The sequence below is a fragment of the Callorhinchus milii genome, unplaced genomic scaffold, assembly GCF_018977255.1.
Source record: "Callorhinchus milii isolate IMCB2004 unplaced genomic scaffold, IMCB_Cmil_1.0 Scaffold6, whole genome shotgun sequence".
Taxonomy (NCBI): Eukaryota; Metazoa; Chordata; class Chondrichthyes; order Chimaeriformes; family Callorhinchidae; genus Callorhinchus; species Callorhinchus milii.
In genome coordinates, this window is record NW_024704747.1 from 15772784 (window position 1) to 15795736 (window position 22953).

Consider the following 22953-nt stretch of genomic DNA (forward strand, 5'->3'; position numbering starts at 1 on the left):
AATAGAGATGCTGCCTTCCCTCACAAGAGAACCAAGTAAGGGTGACCAGGGCAGCCTCCCTGTACTGCGCTCACCCAGTAAGAAACAAAGGAACAAAGAGCAGCCTCTGAGATTAGAAAGATTCATTAATTAAATAAAACTGAGAATGTTAATTACTCATCAACATTCAGTCCCTGCAAAGGCAACAGTTTGTTTGGAAATGTTAATCTCTCCAAAAGCCAGTCGAGCATTCAATTGGCCTGCCCAAAACACTGAGGTGCATCGAGAAAGGATCGATGAACCATGCACTTAATCCGTTCCACTCTTCAGTGCAGAACTATGTGGATTATCCTGAAGTTAACCACTTCAGTGTGTATCATTCAGGATAAGAAAGTATCAGGCTCCATCTACTTCCCATGTATTCTGATATTTACACGCACATATATTTATAATAATCCTTGGATTTGATACTACGCTTTTCACGTGGGTGCCTCAAAACGCTTCACAGGATTTATTGTAAAGTGTAGTGATTGTGCATTTTGTAGGTGATATATTTGCACATATTTACTTCACTTATCAAACCTATCGCAACAAATGACAATCTCCATTGAGAAGGACTGGACAGCCACATTTATGCCACTAGATGAAACCCCATTAAAGCAATCCCTGTCACAGTCAAAACAAATCTCATTACATTCAGTTCTGACACCAGGCAGTGCTAATGTAGGTGTCAGGCTGCAGGAGCAAATCATCTCTATGATCATCTCTGAAGGAGTTAAAATAAATACACAAGTGATCTTGACTTGGATAAACAAAGGGCAGGTTCAGAACAGAGGGCAGGTTCAACAACAACAAATTACATTTGTAGAATGCCTTTCACGTCGTGAGGATGTCCCGACAGACACCAGGAAGTATTTCTATACCCAGAGGTTAATTAACAACTGGATTAATGTGGTTGAGGCCAGGATACTGGATTCATTTTTTAAAAAAACTGCTCACTTCTGTGGTGGGAGGATGAGAAGGTTGAGTTTTCTGGAAGAGTGAGATCAAATGGGTAGAAGGGCTTCTACTGCTGAACCTCTCTTGTAATTGTCAATTTGTTTCCTCCAAAACAATCATAAGAAGAAGCCCTGTTTACACAACATAAGGCGCTATCCAAATATAATTTTGTTCTTGTTGATGAATTTACTCTCCTCCAAATAAAACAGGTTTGGTGTTTGGCGAGAGAAAAACATGCATTTATACAGCGCCCTATGGGGATGACACCCAACTCTATCTCTGCCTTCATCTGCTCCAAGTCCTCCCTCTGGCCCACCCCACCATCGGCGGTTGGGCCTTCAGCCTCTCTGCCGCCACCCTTTGGAACTCCATCCCACAGTCCCTTCACCTCTCTCCCTCCCTTGACTCCTTCAAAACATGTCTCAAGACCCTTTTCTTTGATCATGCTTTTGGCCACCCTCCTGCATCTACCCTCCCTGCCCTCCGTGCCTCCTGTTCCCAACTCCCTGCTTGGGTCCAAATCCCTGACAGTACAGCGCCTTGGGATGTTCTCCTGACATGAAAAGCACTAATCAAATGTAATTGGTTGTTGTTGTTGGATTGTTGAACAATGGTATAGTTTTAACACTGAGCCAGGAGGCGACAGTAGGCATGTTTGCAGAGGAAAATCTTCAGGTGCGATCTGAAGACAGACAAAGAGTAGGCAGGCCCCATGGAAAGTGATCCGACAATTTGGATTTAATTGTGTGTTTTGTTGCGGAAGCCAGACAGTTTGCGCACAAACAGCCATGAAGTAAATGACCAATTTTATTTGGGGATTTCTTGGCCAGTTCCTTCGGGGATGTGTCTGTTCCTTTTGCAATGTCAAGCTCACTGCATCTAATGCACTACAAACCACCTCTCATTCACAAGTCAACCACTCTCAAATCTTTAACTTCTTTGGCCCTTCCCATTACACTGTCCTTTGCAATGAACTTAACTGATGACTATGTTTCAAGGGCAGTATTACATTAATTCATGCCTCCTGAGAGCCAGCCTGAAACCTGAAAGGCTGGATTTGAACCCAGATCCTAAATGAAGGAACAGAATTCTAACCTAGCAAGCCTCTTCCCACCACCCAAGGTGCTGCATACTTTACACTCAAACCCATTCTGTCAACTAATGTGCAAAGTCAGCTCAGCCCATCAAACGGAGTTGACGCGCAATTTGTGTTTCTAACTCCCAGCTCTGCCTTAGAGGCTCCTTTTTTGGCTGCATAGTCTTAAGGGCCTCAGTGCTTCATTCCAGCGGATAGCACAGAGAGCAAGGAGCAAATTGGAACAAGGACGGTTATTAATGGGAAGCAATTGCATGGTAATTTTGTACAGTCTCTGAGGGCTTGTAGCAAGCGTCACTTACCTAGTGCCTGACACACTTTCCTTTATTGAAGGGAGCCTGTTTACCCATTGCTCTCTGAACACTTTCACTTCACTAACTGGAGGCAGCCCAGTTTGCTTGGATAGTCCTCCGTATCACGTTTTATTTGCCTTATGCAACAGCCAAAAAGCCCATTTTGGGTGAGAGTGCTCCATTTTGAGAAATGGAAATCATAGAATCATAATAAATAATAATCCTTGCATTCGATATAGTGCCTTGGTAAGTTTTGAGAACATCTCAAAGTGCTTTAAAGGATATACTCTAAAGTGGAATGACTGTATGTTGTAGGCGAATGCAGCAGCCAATTTGCGCACAACATTGTGGAAGTAAGTAAACATTGATAGGAAGTAAGTAAACATACTACACCTCACTTGAACCGTGCATCACTTCCCGACAGTGTCACTGTTGTTCTTTTGGCAGACGGGCTTGATTTTTCTTGCTCCCATGATCACGCCAATGACAGACACATCAGACCTTCCATTCCCACTGCACAGGTTGAGTGTTCCTCCTTCAGTCTGTCAGTTTCTCTCTTCCTTCAACAAACCATGCCCTTAAATATCCCGCTGGAAAGAATTGCAGCTGCACTGCCCTTTGCCCTATAAATCAGGAAGGTTCCAGCTTTGCTTAATCAGCTGATCCTCAGACAGGCCAGCAGTGAAGCACAACAACCAGCATCGTATTCTCTGGGTAACGTAGGGTTGAAATTAAAGTCAATAATAATAATAATACTTACATTTGATACAGCATCTTAAATTTCATGAGGGCTTCTCAAAGCACTTCACAGGATTCAGTGTAATGTACAATGACTGTGTACTTTGGAGGTCAATGACTGAATACTATCACTGCAGGAAAGTACACGTGTAGATAATGGAGACACAGGGTCAAGGCCATGTGTGGTATCCTGTAGCCTACCGACAATCAATGTCCCAGCTCAGATGGGATAACAGACCACTTGGTGAAGGTTACTGGTAGCTTTGTCACCAGAGGCTGTGAGTGAGCATCTTCAGGATGTTCTGAAGGTGCTCCTTGCCGGTTTCCCCAGCTCCACCATTCAAAAAATCCAGCTCATTCAGAACTCTGCTGCCCTCATACTTACCCAGAGCAAACTCTGTACTCTCATCTCATCAGTTCTGGCCAGGCTTCACTGGACCCCATCACCGAACGGATCGACTTCAAGATCCTGACACTTGTGTTCAAATCCTTTCACTCTCTAGCACCTCCCTACCTCTCCGACCTTCTCACTTCACAATACAGCATCTGGCACCTCCACTCAACTGGCACTAGCCTCCTGCTCGTCCCTCGCACCCTCCGCTCTACCATGGAAGGTTGTGCTTTCAGCCACTACGCCCCGAAGTTCTGGAACACTCTCCGTCAATCCGTCCACCTTGCCCCCTCTCTCCCCTTTTTCAAGTCCAATTTGAGACCTCCCCACTCCCCCTGTTCGGAGTCAGGCTCCAGCACTGTTAAGCGCTCTGACATGCTACCCAACATAGAGGGTGCTATTTATGTGCAAGTTGTTGTTGTGTGAAGAGAGAAATGGGAGCGGGATCGGAAGAGAAAGAATGAAATGTTAATGGATGTATTAACTAGGCCAAGGTCATCTGGGAAGTTTAATTATTCCTCTTAGAATAGCTGCCTGACCCATCTTTTCATTAAGGATATGGAGATAGAATCACGGCTTACAATTGAGACTGGTAGAATTCTCTCTGGCTGTGTTAAGTCTCACTGTGAATGTCTGATGCGTGTGCGCTTTGTAGGAGGCGGTTAATGTGCCAACAGCTTAGGCAAACTGATTGAAAAAGGCAGGAGACAACCTGACTCAAGATTAACCTATCGACTTGTGCTCTTCAGATTTAATCAACATGATAAGCTGTTTCTAGCACAGGCCAAATGTCTTCCCCCACCTTCAACTCAAAATCAATCCCGAAACAAACACAAGGAGAAACAATATTAACTTATTGAGTCTTGATGGGCATTAAAAAAGAAATATATTTTCAAAACCTTTTCCTGATCCTCTTCTCAAAGGACAACAATCTCAGGCCAATATTGTACTTTATTAATAAGACCATAAGACGGTGGAGCAGGAGTAGGACATTCGGCCCCTTGAGCCTGTCCCGCCATTTAATAAGATCCTGGCTGATCTTCTAACCTAATTCCTTTTACCCGCCCTATCCCCATATCCCTTAATAACTAACTGTACCCGTTGCAGATTCACTTGCAACCAAAGGATCGAATATGGAATGTAGATTGACACACAGACACACATTCCGTCTATATCTATACTCAGCTGGGAGGACTCCTGTGGGAGGAATCAGTGGGAGAGTGGGATGTCTCTCTCTCTCTAAGTCTCTCTCCCTTTCTCCCTCTCTCTCAGTTTCGTTCTTTCTCACTATCTCTGTCTCTCTCACTCTGTTTCTCTCTCTCTCTGTCTGACTATTTCAATCTTTCTCCCTCTGTTTCTCTCAGACTCTCCCTCACTGTCTCTCTCAGTCTTTCCCTTAAAACAATCACTACACTTTATAATATATTCTCTCTCCCAGTCTCTCCCTTTCCCAGTCTCTCTCTTTGTCTCAGTCTCTTTCACTATCTGTCGCTCTCTATCTGTCTCTCTCACTATCTCAGTCGCTCTCTCTTACTCTCTGTCTGTCCCACATGGGAGGACTCTCATGGCAACCAGAATAAAGTGCCATACATTTGTTGCAGAATATAGATTTATTTCTCTGAAAGGTGTGTGCTTTCCTCTGTTGCTACATAGTTGCAGCATACGGTATTTTTGGGGCTTAATTAAAGCATTTTTTAATGTAGCTCATCAACGATAGGAGATCCCCCAAAAATATGCCCATAACCCTGCCAGTTGCAAGATCTTTCTGATGAGGTATAAATTCTGCCTCTACGTCAATCGTATTGCATGGTTGACGGATACGCTGACACACTGACAGACAGACACTTTGTCTTTATTAGTATAAATAATAATAATCTTTGCATTTGATATAGCGCCTTATTGCTGTGTGCAACTGCCTGCCGTGTTCTCCCACAAAATATACAGTCAATTCACTTCACAGTATATTCTGTGAAGCGCTTTGAGATGTCTCAAAGACATGATCAGGTGCTATATCAAATGCAAGGAATATTATTATCACATCATTGAGACGTCTCAAAGAGCTTCATAGGATACACTGTAAAGTGGTTTGACTGGGAGAACGCGGCAGGCGGTTGCGCACAACAATGTCCCATAAACAGCCATGGAGTGAGTGAACAATTTTTTTATTTGGAAGGATTGTTGGCCAGGACATTGGGAGAAACTCTCTTCTCTTTTCAAATAGTGCTATGAGATCTTTAACATCCACCTGAATAAATAGATTAAAGTCTCATCTGAAGGATAGCACTGCCGACATGTAACACACCTCCAGCACAATATTGGAGTGCCAGCTTAGACTGTATAACTCCAAGTCCCGAGGTGGGGCTTGAATATTATTTTATCAGCCTTCATTTCACTCCCAGGCCCCTCCTTTCTGCAAACTATTCCAAGGCCCATTTCCTGCTGTGTGTACGTGAACGTGCATGTGTGCGCGTGTGTGTATGTCGCATGTGTGTGTTGCTGTGCTGTAATGTGTAAATATATGTACTATACTTGGGAGTGGATACCTGGGGGCAGGGGAGGCAAAGCCTTTGAAGGTAAAGGGTTGACAATAGGAAGAATAAGGTTCGAAGGTGAACTCTAACATCAAGAAAGTGGGATAAACAGTTAGAAAACTGATCCTAATTTGATGAAATAAAAGGCTTTAAAATTAAAAAAATACTCTAAACAGCAATTGTCACCATGAAGTGCACCATCTGCCTCTGAACAAAACTGTCTATTAACTGGTGCAGCTTCATTAGCCGGTTAATGAGCACAGATTACTGCAAAGAGCGCGTGACAAATGAGAATCCGCCACTTTCATTAGGAATTGATGGAGCCGTTTCTTCAAATGCTCTCTACGGAGGAGGAGGAGGAGGAGGAATGCTAATGAAAGAATAAGCAGAAAGATGCAGCAAGAAAACGTGCACTAAAGAGATGCAGATACATACAACAATGGACTGAAATGACTCAAGAGAAGGAAAATGAGTGCAGCATCCAGAACACACAAGCAATGTGAAGTGCCTTGGGACTTCCTCCTGATGTGAAAGACGCTATATAAATGTATATTTGTATTTGTTGGAAATGTACTTGCCCTAACATCAGTTCAGTGTGGTGAGACAATAAATGAGTACTGACACCAGCCTCATCCCTTTCCATTTGCCCTGTTTTTTTCATTAAAGGGCTCCAAGGCAGCACCTTGTATTCATCCAGCTTCTTCTCCCTCCAATTTTCCCTCCTTACTCCTCTATGCCAGGAGCCAGTGTATCTGGCTTGGTGAGGTGACCACTGGCAAATGGCAGATTATCTGACTTCTGGAACCATCAGAGTTGTCCCTGATTTTGTACTTCACAGATTCCCACAATCTTATTCTTGGGTTATTTCTCTTCCCCTCCCCCCAGAACTCTTCCCCACCCCCAGATTAATTTTGTTACTTCTCAGTTCCAGTCTAATACCTTAACAGTCCTGCTATTCTTGTTCTGGTGACAGACTCACACGGATCATTTTTGCGTTGGAGATTTACTGACCTGAGGTTTCAGGAGCACCACTCAATAACAGTCTCACCTGTCGCGTTTCTTCGCTGTTACCAGCAGTTATAGGACATGTTGGTAGGTGGTAGGTCCCAAGTGAAGCAGAACCTCCAGGCCCAGCAGAGCGGAGACATTGTGATGAGGGTGGAATGTTTTTTTTGAACTTACATTTTATGACATCTTATCCCAATGGAACGCCCCATAGTGCTCCACAATTCTTGTCAAGTGTAGTAGTTTACCATAGGAATTTGCACCTGAAAGGTCTCACAAAAACAACCATGAAGGAAAACACAGAGAGGGAAAATTCCATGGGAAATGTAACGACCACTTGAAAAACAGGCAGGAATCTCGGTTAATGTTTCATCTGAAGGAAACAGCTTACAGGTGATGGATGGTCATGAAATGTCTGCAAAAGGCATCGTAGATACTGTACATGTGGTTGTCCGTTTCTCAAAGAACAACTGCACAGGGAACAGTAAGTAACTTTTTTTGAGGGGAGGTGGAGGGGGAGAAGGATTTCAAAAACGTTATTAAATTCATTTTAATGGAAATTTCCTATCTTTTCACTGGCATTTTCCTTATCAATTTGTTAAATGCCCTCAAATTAAAGCCTATCAAATGTGTTTGGGAAAATAATAAGGGTGGGGGAAAGTAGAAAGTAGAAAGGCAGGTATGTTTGTGTACCAGTATTGTGTTTGCTGCCATTCTATTAAGCGTTATCTGGCCGATCCCTCAGCTTCTTTCCTGGCTGCACCAGTGATAGGACAGTCCATCATATCAGCTCGAAACACCTGCTGTGTGTGAAAAGCAGCAATAATCGAGAAGCAAATCACCTGTCCTGAGTCCTATCAGACACCAAAGGAAGCCCTGTCATCTGCCAGTGACACACCAGCAACAAAGGTTTGTTTAATGTTAGCAGTTGATGGCTTCATCTCCAGTCTATCTCGGCGCAATAAATCCTTGGACTGAGCGCTTTTCTCTCAGTGCTGCACCAAAATAATTTCTGCATGTGCTGCTGGAGCCTCGGCAATGCTCAAGAGTCACAACAAGGTCAGAGGGGATTAGCGAGTTGCTCGGCTTTTGAATATCTTGGCAGGTTGGAAATGAGAAAAAGATTTTTTACATTTTTTTCCTGTATTTTATTATTGCTCCCTTTTTTTGTTCAGGACCCTGCAAGGTGCTATTCCTTGACCTGTGAGGAGAGATGAACACTGAACATTTATACCTGATATCTTCTCACCATACAGTATAAAACTCGAGTGAACATTTGCAACGCTTGGCGCAACGTTCTGAAGTACGTGCTCACCGACCCTTTAGAGTCGCTTCGGGAGATGCATTTTTCTGGTTTTATTATTCTTGACATCTAGGTGAGATCAGCAGCTTGTAAGCAAAAAGATTTGGATTTTTCCGCACGATGCAGTGCGTTAATGTGCGGCAAACAATTGCACCGAGACCTGGCTTCAACTGCAAACAGATGCTTGGGACAGAGGTTTGTACCTCAGTGAGAACTAAATTGTAGATTAGGTTTGGAAAGTTATTCATCATTTCCAACATGTGGAGGAGATTCAGTGAATGATACTAATCCCTTACATTTGACATAACACCATTCACATGGGGTGGACGTTTCAAAACGTTTCACAGGATTTCTACTTCAAAGTATAGTGACTGTGTATTTTGAAGGTGAACATGGCAGCCAATTTGCACACAGCAATGTCACATAAACAGCCATTAAGTGAATGAACAATTTTATTTGGGGGATTGTTGGCCAGGACACCAGGAGAAACTCCCTTCTCTTTTCATGGGATTTTAACGTCCACCTGAACAGGCAAAGAACAGCACCTCTGACAATGAAGCACAACCCCAGTACTGCATGGGAACTCCAGACTGCCAACACAAGCTCAAAATCCCAATGTGGGGATTGAACCCATAATCATCTGAGTCAGAGGACGGAGTGCCAACTGTGCCAGGCTGACAAGACAATACAATTCAAGAAGAAAATGAAATAGTCGACATGTTCTGTGGCAGTATCTCACACGGGAGGTGGGGCAGGGGGTGGTCACAGGTGTTTACATACAGTCTTACCTTCCTGCACCCACTGTTTTCTCTCTTTTACCAGTTTCAAGGGGTAAAATTCAAAAGTTCTTTATCCGTGTTGGTTGGTAACTAGCACTGAAAACAATATTTCATCCAAGCACATGTAAAGATTACGTCACACAAACCCTTTTCAGTTTTAACAAAAAGCATGTTACTAATTTGAAAGAGAACACCAGTGGATTGTACTAAATTCCCTTTTTGAGACTGCAAGCCTACCTGACGAGCCTAGTTTCTTCACTTAAATTTCTCAGATTTAAATTATAAATCCTGTTAACTGAATAATTTGAACAGGAGCTCAACATAATTTGAAAGGAAGTCAGACAAAACTCGCCTCCGAATGTATTTTGACCTCTTCCTCAGGCACTCTTCATACCCCAACAAACTAGCTGGTCACCAAAATTAACAAAAATCACAATACAGTCATTTGTTATTCTGTCTGTTTGTGGAGGATCGGGCTGCAGTACATCTTCAATGTCCAACTGGTTTGGTTTCCTAACTGTGCTTTGGAGATCCATCGCATAATGTCAGGTTACTTCACAATTATTGAAGGTTACTTCAATAATTAATATGCTGGCCTTCAAAACGTGATTGTAGGTTGGTTCTAAGACATCTGGTGCTGTGAAAGTTGCTGTCTAATAAGGCTCACTTCTGATGACTTCTGACCAGCAGATAAGCGGGACATTCCTGTATTTCTCTATGTAAAAGTCTATATGTGGTTCAGCCTGAACAGTTCCGCTTCTGAGCACCTAATGCCCTGTATAGCCAGGGTAGCTGATATTATGGACAAATGTGCCTTTGAGGTATAATTACACGCAAGCAATTCTACTTTACAGTATATCCTGTGAAGTATAACCTGTGAACAATTTTCCTTCAGACTTTTTTTTAAATAAATCAACACCATCCATGGTTGAGTCCTGTAGAGTAGTGGTTAGTGCGCTCGCCTCGCAAGAGGGCTCAGGTTCAGTGCAAAAACTTAGGCAAGTTTCCTTCCTCCTCACTCCTGGTTAGCTAGCAGTAGGTAGGAAACTTGTCGATTGACAGATCGCTTTCAGGGAGTAATAATCTCTGAAACAAATAAAAGTGGTTATTCAATCCACGACTCTTTGTGGTACACTGCTGTAGAACAATTAGCTGCCATATTTCGTCCACTAAACACACAGTCCATCCCCTTTACAATATATTCTCGGAAGCGCTTTGAGATGTCTCAACGACGCAATAAGGTGGTATATCAAATGCAAGGATTATTATTATACAAAGGTCCAATTCCAATCTCTAACTGTGAAGGAGGAGCACTTTGAGCTCTCAACATTCAAGTCAAATTAATAAACATCTCAACTGGTTGCCAAGGGACAATGACACCAGTGAGAAAGTTTTGAAAGCCCATTAAAAACAAATGAAAGTGTCATTTCACACTGCAAGGCGATTGAGCAAGTGAAGTTGTCAAGAAACATTTGCTAAAAAGATGACATCCACAAGACAAGTGAAGGGGCACATCCATTGAAAAACAAGGGCTAGAGTGATTAACACATCAATAAACCAGTGAGCGCCTGCACAACACTTATTGCAATATTGTGTAGGTGCGAGGTACCAAAATGTGCTTGCGTGCAAAATTCCGACAGTCATTTACATAACACATCAATCAACCTGTTGTGAGCATCTCTCTCTCTGTGTGACAACCTGCAACATAACTAGCAAACCAACCCCGTGCTTGATGTGCCGTTAAAGCACGAATAATTCGAACTACTGCGCCCATGCTTATGCATGCATCAATAAACGGACCCAAAGTGCACGCTGGTGCAACATAGCTCAAAAATAAATGAGACCAAGAACACAAATGAGAAGTCAAATGTAGTTTATTGATTTTTTTTCCATTTCATTTCTACATGTAACAGATTCATGCTTGGGATGATTACCGTGAAGTGATACAGTTTTAGAGTTGGTACTCATGCAGCGATTACACTATACACTGTTCATTACGCAGTGGAATGTCTACGTCTCCAACCTTGGGCTAATATTCTCCTTAAGGTAAACAATCTCCTAAACACAACTTGGCAAGTTTCTCTCGTTTGAACTACTTACTCCCACTTCCCTCAAGTCCGCAACACAGACCTTAAGCGATTTCCTTTTCATTTTGAAGTACAGATCAAGTTTCAATTTGTGGATGAGTAAGAATGGGTAGTAAGAAAGCCTTGGCAACGTAATCTAACATGATGGTTTAAAAAAAAGGTATCTATTAAAGAGTTAAGAAAACGAGATACAATTTGCCACAGTGGCCTGACCATGGATTGTGATTACATAGTGTTGGGATTGAATTTATTTTGGCTATGAAACATCTGTTCAGATAACTGGACATTTTATATCCCAACTATCTGATCAGACAGCTCATTGTTATGAAGAGCCTGGCCCAATACCCAACTGTTCACAGCAGTGGACTGTTCTGCTACTGCTCTAAAATGTACAGTCGGTTTAGACCAATGCATGAAGTCTCCGAGAGTGGAGGAGTGGATCTCTTTTTCGAGTCTAACGCATAGAACAATTTCAAATTGCTCGGGAGACTCTAACACATGACAGAAGTTGGCAAAAGTGTCACAAGAACCAAGTCTGCACAACGTCCCTAATTTTGAGCTTGACATGCTTGTCTGAGCTCTTGCTGTGAAGTATCTCTGGTTACATATCCCAATATCGTTTTGCTTGCTTTGCTTGCTGCATCACCCTCGTTCTCACCAGGCTCCATTTGCTGTCTATTTCCTAGTCATTTTCAAGATCCTCATGCTCACCTACAAATTCCTAGATGCCCTCACCCCTCCCGACCCGTGATCTGCTCTAGCCTCACTCTCCTACCCACTCCCTCCCCTCAGCAAACTTAAATTTGCTCGTCTCTCACCCCACGATTGGCAGCCGACCATTCAAGGACTTATGCTCTTACTTTCTGGAACTCCCTTTCCAAGTCAGCCAACTTGGCCCTCTCCCTTGTCTGTCTTTCTAATTGTCTTTAAAAAGCTAGTGAAGACCTCTCTATTTGACCATGCCTATAGTTACCTGCCTGTTCAGTGTCTGACCCCGTTGGTGAAGTGCTTCAAGACATAAATGGCGCTACATAAATGCATCATGTTGTTTTAATTTCTACTTTTCATTATGTTGATTTTGGTAAATGCAGTTTTTAGCACATTTATGCAGAATAATCAATTTAAATGTCACAGAAATATTAACACAATGTCCAAACCAGACAAAAACAGACATCCATACGTTTTGCATAGTATAAATGTTAAATTTGAGGTTGCTCAAATTTTAGAAACAGCCAAAATGAATCAAGTGCCTTTTTTAAAAAAATTAAAAATGTGTACATATGTTTGACCATCAATCATTACTCCTTGTATTCTGTGAGGTTAAGCATTCCTTGCAGGATTCTCAGATCTCATCTGTACCCACATCCTTCTGTTAAAGCTTTCCGGGACAGCAATAGGGTGCTATATAAATGCAAGTTATGGTTATTTATGTCACTTGTCTGTGTTACCCAATACACTTTTCTTAACAGGAAGTTCAAATTGCTCAGTGCCACTTCAGTGCAGGAGACATCACCTGACTTTGTGATACAGGTGCACTGTTGATTTGCTGGTGATCAAAATAGGACGTTTATGTCTCAAGTTTTTTGGTGAAGATTCCTGAAGCTGGTGGATGTTTAGGTCATTTCTGACTTGTGGATTAACAAGGCATTCTAGGTGGAATCTAAGTGGAAGGAATTGGCTCAGCTTCACTATCTCCCTTTCGGTGAGAAGCACATAACTGTACACTTAACAATAAGAAATACATTGACTGCATTAAAAAATACTTTATCTCTACTGTATTCACTGCTCTGTATTTTAGATACGGAAGATAAAATTACCTGAATCTGTAGAAGTATTTTCTATCTCAATCTCCCAGGAAATGGGTTGAAATCTCCTACGATGCTGTTCCTACTATATCCATTGTGAGATTCTATGACTCACATATGTTCCTCCAGACTTTTTAAAAAATATATAAGGCTTTGCAATCTTTTTAGCATAATCAACTGTTGTATGCATCCTTTGAGATTCAATTAATTGTAAATGAAATACAAGCCAAAGCCTCTCGCACATCTCTTCTGGATTGGAGATTCAAAAGCTTATTTTTAGTCCGAAACACTTCAGTCCTGGTTTTAATCTCCTCAGCTAAAAATATTCACTCTCTCTCTCTTGCTATCTGTACTTGTCGTTTCCACTGAGATGTTGCCACTTTATTTTCCAACATGTTATGCAGGGAACTTCTCTGAATACGTCTTCAATGCAGTCAAATAGGTCATATCCTACTAATTTTCTTCAGTGGTTAGGATATTTTTCCACTGGCAGAATTGTAGTGTAGTTGTGCTTGACTTTACAGCAGACAATGGTGTGCTGCTGATCTTGTTTTCTCAAAGGTTAATGCACCAACATTACTGCTGTCTCCACAAATCGCCAAGATCCCTCTAAATTGTTTGCCATTTTGATATAATTTCCCATTTGATTCCACAATTTTCTACATTACACAATTGTACACACAACTGAGATTGAACAGTTGCTATGATCTGCCAACAAAGCAAGCCGGCCACATATACTGAAGGACTAAAGTTAAAGACTTCTTAATCACGTGGAATCGAATCTTCTCAATAGCGAAACCAAACCATCCAATGTACAACATGGTGCCATTGTACTCATCCCAGAACAAACTGTTGCTACACTTTGCAGTGTATCCTGTGAAGCGCTGTAAGACGTCTTGACGACGTGCTAAGGCGCTATATCAAATGCAAGGATTATTATTGTCACATCCACTAGCTAGTTTGATGTTAATTGAACATTAATTGAACACAACAACTTTCATAGGGACCGCTATTTCCAAACTGTTTACAACGTGAACTGTTGCCAAAAATGAGCATTTTATTTAAAAGATTATTAGCCAAAGGATACACATTACTCTTGGAGAACAGATGGCAACTTGGCTGGAAAGGTTTTTAAAAAGTACGAGTCAATCAAACATGCCACGTACATAGATTCCAATTGAAGCGTACTACAAAATAAAGCTACTGAAAAAGTTAACAGTTGTGTTTAAGCGATTGTCCATTTTAAAAACAAATATGAGGCTCTTGGAAAAAAAAACATTAAGACTTGATTCCCTTGAAACATTAAAATACAGTTCCCCACCGAATGACTCATCATAATATATCGGTGACATTTGATAATAAAAAACAGTTGCATGGTGCAGAATGACATACAATACAACAATTCAATCACATGGAGAAGATTCACCAGCATCTTCCCATGGCATGGACAGGGTAACTGTGATGCACTGGAATGACAATACTATAGTTTCCCGTGGTGTGAAGCGAGTTCACAGTGACTTGCCAGACCTATGTCTGCAAAAGGCAACACAACCGGGTCCTGACCCAACTGTCCAGCGTCTTGGGACGTCCTCCCGACGTGAAAGGCGCTCTATAAATGGAATCTTGTTGTTGTACAACATCACACCTCCTCTTCTGTTGGGACAGGTTAAAGTTAAGTTGAATGCACAGCTCAGAAGCTACCCAATGTAACTGTATAAGCACATAAAGTGGAGGGATTGATTTGTTTCTGCCCATCTCTATTTTGAAAGACTAAATCAACTTCTACCTGGATTGGCAGTCCACTGCTTGTTTGTTGTCTGACACATTTTGGATATTACCTATTAAAGTCCCTGTAAGCAGAAAGTAACATTCAAGCCCTATTTAACACATGCTAAAATTTTCCCTTTGCCCAGTATTTCATCACATCACTTGCTGTACGTTATGTTCCACTAACCACCTTAATATGAAATCGCTCTATAATTCTTGTTCTTTTCCCTACCTTCTCCCCATAGGAAGGCAGGACAGGTTTTCCAACTCCATCACCTTCCCTCAGAAGTAGCATGAATCAGGCAATGTTACTTCTGGCCTCGCCATTCAAATAAAGCACTGTCTGGGTATCACTCCAGTAGCTGGACACAGTAAACGGCTGTTAAGGATATACAGACAATGCCCGAGCCTCATTGCACTTGCTGACTTGCAATCTAGTTGACAGGGAGATAGAATTGACCAACATCTGCCTAAAGAATAATACCTTGTTCAGTTTTCCGAAAGATTGCCGCATTCACCAGATAGTTCTATTGAATTCAATGCCCAATTGGAAAACTAAACTTGCTAAAACTCAAACTCCATCAGGGGGACAGAATGCTCATGAAATGGGCACAGAGGGGGCCTTCAATCTCACTGGCCTAATACATCATGTTGCTGAGACTACTCTCATCCTGTTATAGCCTTGCATTCCCACCTCCCCCTCTTCCATTCTGCCTAATGACTTGGATTGACTGGTGTGTTTTGACAAGTGCTAAAGCTACATTGTAGAGAAGCAAAGTGATTTGCAAAATTGGGGACAAAGCCCTCAATCCCTGATTAACAGCCAGAGGTAATCCGCTACACCCTTTGTTTTGGAACAAAGACACAACTCTAGTATAACATGATATGAGTAGTCAGCTGTGCAAAGAGATGCTCCTACAAATACAATAAAACATCTGGGCAACAATACTTTTTTAAAAAGAAAATAATACCTCACTTAACATATTACAGTAAACACTACTAAAAAGTACCAACAGGCCATGAAGCAACCAACTCCAGGGAGCTGCAAAGTTGCAACTATGATGAAGTGACAGCGATTCCTACTGATTCCCAACTTCCAGGGGGTATCATAAAGCAGTAGCTAATACAGCATCTGAGTAAATATTATACAACACACACACACAAAACACGTTGTGTGGACATTATATAAAACACATGTGTATTATACTAAACACACACATCCATGTTGCACGGGAATTATATAAAACACACATGTGTATTATACTGAACACGGACAAGCCACGTTGTGTGTGCATTGTATAAAATACTCACACACAGGGTATATTACATGGGTATTATATATAAAACATGTGTGTGTATTATACAAAACAAACACAAGCCACATTACATATGTATTACATAAGCACAACACACAAGGTATGTTGCCTGGATATTATATATTTTCTTGGGACTTCCTCCCGACGTGAAAGGCGCTATACAAATGTAATTTGTTGTTTGTTGTTATATAACACACACACACACCCATGCTGCATCATGTGAAACACAAACCATGAACAGCCTTACATCTGAACAGAGTAGCCCAGGAATATTCCATCATAAACTTTAATAACTTAAGACTTAATTGTTAGGAAACATGACCTTGAATTCACTTCTGCTCACCTCTTGATGAACGTCAGCAACAGCATCAGCTGTATTGAAGGCAAATATGTGTACATTATGTGTACATATGTACATTAGATAATGTAATGTAACCAATTGTAAGAGCCAAGTTTGAGGCAAGTTCAAGACTGTGTAACTGCTGTGGAAATAACCCACAAGTACTTTACTTGCTGTAACAAAATTGCAGAATCACTGATAGTCCCACACCTCAAGCAAACACTGAACACCACAGACAGAACAGAATATGAATGGGAGGTCTCTTGCCTCAATTGTAGACTACTGTACAACAAGATCATTACATTTGTAGATTTCAAGATCTGACGACACAGGGAATAATGAAACATATCAGCTGTGCAGGAAGAAAGAGGACGGGGTGAGGGAGAACCAAGCACACAGATAGCATCCCTTTTTATGGCTAGCCAGGCTGACCTTTACCAACTAACTATAGTAGTCAAAATGTACTTAACACTGCTTCTTAAAAAAAAATTAGACTTTGTTATTCGTTCTCCTTAACATTTTTTTCAGCTACTGCTGTGACTGTGTAACAATAGCTCTCTGGGCACACTGTTGAGGATCAGCTCAGTGGAATGGACCGAAGCACCCTGGAGAGGTACAAGGGTTCACTGCACCGATAAGAACCTATGAAAAGAACGTGCGGCCATTCAGCAATGTGGTAAGGCTGGCTTTGGGGACCTAACATTCATTATCTGGTGACCTACAGACATCAATCCATCTTTCTAGTGTCTTCAGAGACTTGTACACCAAGTGTCCCCTTCTCTTCAGGGTCACGTGTACTATCTGCCCCTCTCAGTTACCCTGACATTTTAACTGCTTTGTACTTCTATTCTCATATTGCTTTAAAGGGCCTGGGCTTTGTTTCCCCCGGTACATATAAAGGTACGTGCATCACCTTGATTACTGAGGTTTACCAAATTAATGACGTACTTTCAGGAATTTATACACTGATCAGTTTAGCAGCGAAAAGAAACAGAACTAACAGTGCCTGCCTTCCATGCACTTCCAGCAAGCATTAGAAAGTGGTCACCCCAACCACCTGCACCGCACTGCCAAGCAAGCCCACACGGTTCAGAACTTGCTTGTAAATATACACAACTCTCAATGAAGGCTTGGGTTCTTTTCATCACCTCCTAGCGAGGCTGTGGGTTAAAAATAACTCTTCCCCATAAAGCCTACTTTTAAAATCTAGCTGGTAGCCAACAAAAGGGACACACAACCTACTTTTCTTCTTAAAAAAAATTAAAAAAACAGCTAAAAGTTACAATTTAATAAATACATCTGACATGTGGAATTCGAGCAGCTTTACATCCTAAAAATCCCAAAGCTTTCTCTGAGCTTCAGATAGACAGAGTGAAATGATCCTGTTCAATGGGTTTTTTCACCCACATGCCTAATCCACTCTTCTGGAATTCTTTGATCAGGGCTTGCTTGGCGTCTTGGTACTCATTGGCTGCCTGCTTTGTTTCATGGTATGAACTGAACTTCCCTTGTTTGGATCGAGCCAAGAACAACAACTGTGGAGAAAAAGAGAGAAGGAATTCTATGGATTATCATGAACGAAGGGAACGAATAAAACACATCTAAAAGGATCAGGAGCCAAAATCTTCCATTTCAATTTTTAAATTGAAAAAAAATCCCATTTGATATAGTGCCTTATCATGTCGTTGAGACATCTCAATGGACTTCACAGAATATAATGTGAAGTGGATTGACTGTATATTTTGTGGGCAAAACGCGGTAGCCAATTGCGCACAAACAGTTATGGATTGAGTGACCAATTTATTTTGAGGAAAGCGATCCGCCAATTGAATAACAACCGGGTTCCTACTTATTGCTAGGTAAACAGAGGTGTTGGGAGTAAGGAAACTTGCCTAAGATTTCACAGAGCTCAGGAATCAAACCCGGGTCCTCTCGCTTAGGAGGGGAATGTGCTAAACTATACTATGAATATGAGGTGAATAGGAGGTAATAGCTGTAGCAGAATAGCTGTAATATTTAAGGAATTCAATAAAAATTGCTGCACATTAGACTGGACTTTGTTTAAAATGTTTCTCAGGCTTCTGTGAAAGATTGCCAGAGATCTCCCGAGTGGAAATTTTTGGACTAGGGCAGATTCCTGAAGTGTATCTGTGGGACTGAAACCCAGCACAAACATGGAAGGCCCATTCTTGCTATTTGGGCCAAAGAGTCCTACCCTTTGTAAGGTGCCCAAGTGCAGGTTTTCAAATGAATGAAACAAAATCACAATTTCTGCTAAACTGGCACAGCCTGGAATGAAGTGAAGAAGCCAGTGACCCACTCATCTCTCTTGTCATGTACAGATGCTGTATGGAGTACAAAAAACAGTTGCTATTGCATTTCGCCCACAAAATGTACAGTCAATTGACTTTACAGCTGTGAAGCGCTTTGAGACGTCTCGAAGATGTGCTAAGACACTATATCAAAATTATCATTTGGAGGAGGTAAAGAATTTGAAACGAGGGCGAGGATGAAAAGGATGGTCTTATCTTACCTTCCCATACAAGCGCAGCCAGCGGCTGTACAAGATGTGCTTACACAGTCGAGATGGGCGGCCCATGTCGTCTTTCCCAGTCATGGTATTGATGACCTCCAGAGCTGTGTCCCCCACAGCCCAGTTGACACTGAAGTTGGGTGCCTTGCCGGGCTGGCGGGACTCAGCGTTACTAATACCTGTAACGGACCACATCACACCATCAGTCAATATGATAAATGTCAGGTCCAAAATACAGAAGATAATCAAATAGAATATAGAATATACATAGGAAAACTGAAAAAGGAAATAAGAGGGGCAAAGAGATTATATGAGAAACGATTAGCAGGTAACATAAAAGGGAACTCTAAGGTAATTTATAAGCATATAAAGAATAAAAGGTTAGTCAAAGGTCGGGTGGACCAAAGAGGAAATCGTTTTGTGGAAGCAGAGGGCATGGCTGACGTACTGAATGAGTATGTTGCATCTGTCTTCACAAAAGCCAATGCCACTGTAACGGAGAAGAGGGTAGAGCAATTGGATAGGATAAGAATGAACAAAGAGGAGGCACTAAAAAGGTTGACGGTGCTCAAGGTAGATAAGTCACCTGGTCCTGATGGGATGCATCCTAGGTAACTGAGAGAAGTAAGGGTGAAAATAGCGGAGGCTCTGGCCACAATCCTTCAATCCTCCTTGGACAAAGGGGTGGTGCTAGAGGACTGGAGGGTTGCAAATGTTACTCCCCTGTACAAAAAAGGGACAGAAGGATAAACCCCGGAACTACAGGCCAGTCAGCCTAAAGTCAATAGTAGGGAAACTTCTAGAGATTATAACCCGGGACAAAATAAATATGGGTTAATAAAGGACAGCCAACACGGATTAAAGGCAAATTGTGTCTAACAAACCTGATCAAGTTTTTTTGATGAAGTATCGGAGAGGGTGGATGAAGGCATTGCAGTTGATGTAGTTTATATGGATTTTCAAAAGTCGTTTGATAAAGTGCAACATAAGACACTTGTAAGCAAAATAGTAGCCCATGGTATTAAAGCGACAGTGGCAGCATGGATACAGAACTGGCTGGGAGACAGAAAGCCGAGAGTGATGGTGAACGGTTTTCTGACTGGAGGGAAGTGTGCAGTGGTGTCCCCCAGCAGTCGGTATTAGGACACTGCTCTTTTTGATCTATATAAATGACCTGGACTGGGTAAAGGGAGTACAATTTCCAAGTTTGCAGGTGATACTAAGCTAGGAAAAGTAGTAAATGGTGAGTGTAGTACCAGACTGCAAGAGGACATAGACAGACTGGTAACATGGGCAGACACGTGGCAGATGAAGTTTAATGTGGAGAAATGTGAAGTGATGCGTTTTGGGAGGAAGAATGAGGAGAGGCGACATTCGCTGATGGTAGAGTCTTAAAGAGGGTGAAGGAACAGAGAGACCTGGGGGTTCATATAAGTAAATCCCTGAAGGTGGCAGGACAGGTAGATAAAGCTGTTAACAAAGCATACGGGACACTAGGCTTTATAAATAGGAGCATAGAATACAAAAGTCAGGAAGTTATGATGAACCTTTATAAAACTGGTTAGGGCTCAGCGAGAGACTGTGTTCAGTTCTGGGCACCGCACTTTAGGAAGATGTCAAGACATTGGAGAGGGTGCAACGGAGATTTACAGGATGCTACCAGGAATGAGGAACTTCAATTATGAGAAGCTAGAGAAGCTAGGATTATTCTCCTTGGAGCAAAGAAGATCAAGAGGAGACTTAATAAAAGTTTTCAGAATTCTGAGGGATTCGATAGGGTGAACAAGGAGAAACTATTTCCATTGGCGGAGGACACCGATTTAAAATAGTTGTTAAAAGAAACAGAGGGGATGTGAGGAGAAATGTTTTTTACACAGCAAGTTGTTCGAATCTGAAATGCATTGCCTGAAAGGGTGGTGGAAGCTGATTCGATAACAACTTTTAAGAGAGAAGCAGATAATTATTTGGGGGAGGACAAATTTGCAGGGCTATGGAGATAGAGGGGAGGGGGAGTGAGATTGATTTGGATAGCACTTTTCAAAGAGCTGCCACAGACACAATGGGCCGAATGGCCTCCTTCTGTGCTGTATAATTCTATAATTCTATGAATATGATGCTGAAGTGGTGAAACAGACAAAACTGATAATAGTATAGAGTCCTATGGACAAGCATCTATCATGCACCCAATGGATTCTCAGCTTTTCAGCAGGCTGTTGTTCAAACAAAGAACAAATGTTATGCTAATCCTGCTCGCAGCAAGCCCTGCATCAGGATTTCAGTTCATAGGCTTTGAGCTTATCTGTCCCCGCTCTCTGAAAACCCTTCCACCATCCGTCCCACTTGCTCTCTCTCCCTCATTCAGGGTCCGTCTCAAGACCTACCATTTTGACAGCACTTTCAGTCACCTTTCCCCTCCCAACCACTCGAATCCCACCCCCAGCTCGGATGCCAAGCTAGGACTGTTAAGTGCGTTAGGATATCCTCCCAATGTCAAATGGGCTATAAAAATGAAAATTTGTATTGTATTAGCTAAATTCAGCAACATCTAAATAAGCAAAGTTTCACTAGAGAGCAGCTCTCAGCTGCCATTTTGTCAATGTTCCAGACTATTACAGTGGGTCCAGTAGCTTTCAATTGGCTGCACTCGAACATAATGAAAAACAGAAATACAATTACACAGACTAGGATTTGACATAACGCTCTGGGTCGCTACCCTGTGTGAGGGGCGCTATATGAATGCAATTTGTTGTTGATTTCGATTTAGCTACCAAATGACCCAGTAGTTAGCATGCCAGCCGCATGCATATATAGTGATTGAGGTCCACACTTCATTCGCATTACAGTAAACCCCTGAGTATCTGGATGCCATGTATCCAGAACTCAGAAAAACATTCTGCGATTCCGCATGCTAAAAATCAATTCTGTGAATTGAAAGCACACCCCAGATTTTCAAACTCCCACCAGCTCATGTGATGTCCACAACTTGACCCTGATTGATATGTCCAAGGCCTTCAATGGAGCTGCATCGCACCAGTGCCGATTCTGGATTTTTTTCTTTTTGCCTATTTTATTCATTTAAAATTCATTTTAAATGTCATTTGTTTTATTTATGTTAAATGTAAGGATTAGCAATTAGCCAACAATGTGGCTAGCTGGACCGGATCTTCTCTCCCCATACCAGAAAACACTGCTACAACAGGGCTGCATTGGGTTCAGTCATTGCGGAAACAAAGCTGAAGTTAGATATGCACATAAGGGAGAAAGGAATAGAAGAGTAATGTGAGGGATTAATGAGCTGGTGAAGACTCATATGGAGTATAAACATCGTCACAGACTAGTTGAGCCAAATGTCCTGTTTCTGTGCTGTACATTCTATGTTTGTAGCACAACAGGAGGCGAGAGGAGAAATTGAACTGCTGGCCTAATCACAGCTTCCCTAAATTGATGCAGAACAAGGTAGAAACCTACAAAATAAACTGTGATATATGCCACCTTTAGAAAAGGATGTAACTCATATGGAATTGGAAGCTGATCTTTGTGTTGATTTTATATTAATTTAACAACAAATCAAACTTTGTACGGTAGACTTAAATAAGATGAAGCTAAGCAGCAGCAACTGATCAAGGACTGTGCCTTGAAGGAAGAGGAAGAATAAATTGCAACAAACATAGCTGGGAAATCACTGGAGACCTGGCAGCAAACTGTACTTAAAGAAAACGGAATATCTGAGTGGGAAAATTACTTTTATTAAACAATATAGAAATCCCGCTCCATGTGGCTGACAATTACCACAGGGCCTTTGGAGCAGAACTCTGAGCAGGAAAGAGAAAACAATGAAGGTTTTAACAAGCTTCCTGCAGCTCAACATGAGCGACCACATCGGAAATCAATATAACTATCAAAAAAGCAAATCACTGTTCAGATAGACAATCTTCCTTTTTCCTGCTGTGGCAACTGCATGCTAGACAGTGGTGACCGATAGATAGCACGC

At 41.8% G+C, this 22953-nt stretch overlaps 1 protein-coding gene across 1 annotated transcript in view; it reads right to left on the reverse strand.

The window, feature by feature from the left end:
* Positions 1 to 16247: 16247 nt before the first annotated feature.
* The window catches only part of adarb1b (adenosine deaminase RNA specific B1b), a 145975-nt gene continuing 139269 nt past the window's right edge, over positions 16248 to 22953 (reverse strand). The window contains exons 11-12 of the mRNA XM_007890636.2: positions 18963 to 19141; positions 16248 to 17964 (exon numbers count right to left, since the gene is read on the reverse strand). Coding sequence (XP_007888827.1) covers positions 17788 to 17964; positions 18963 to 19141 — 356 coding nt within the window. The 3' untranslated portion in view covers positions 16248 to 17787. The remainder of the gene's footprint in view (positions 17965 to 18962; positions 19142 to 22953) is intronic.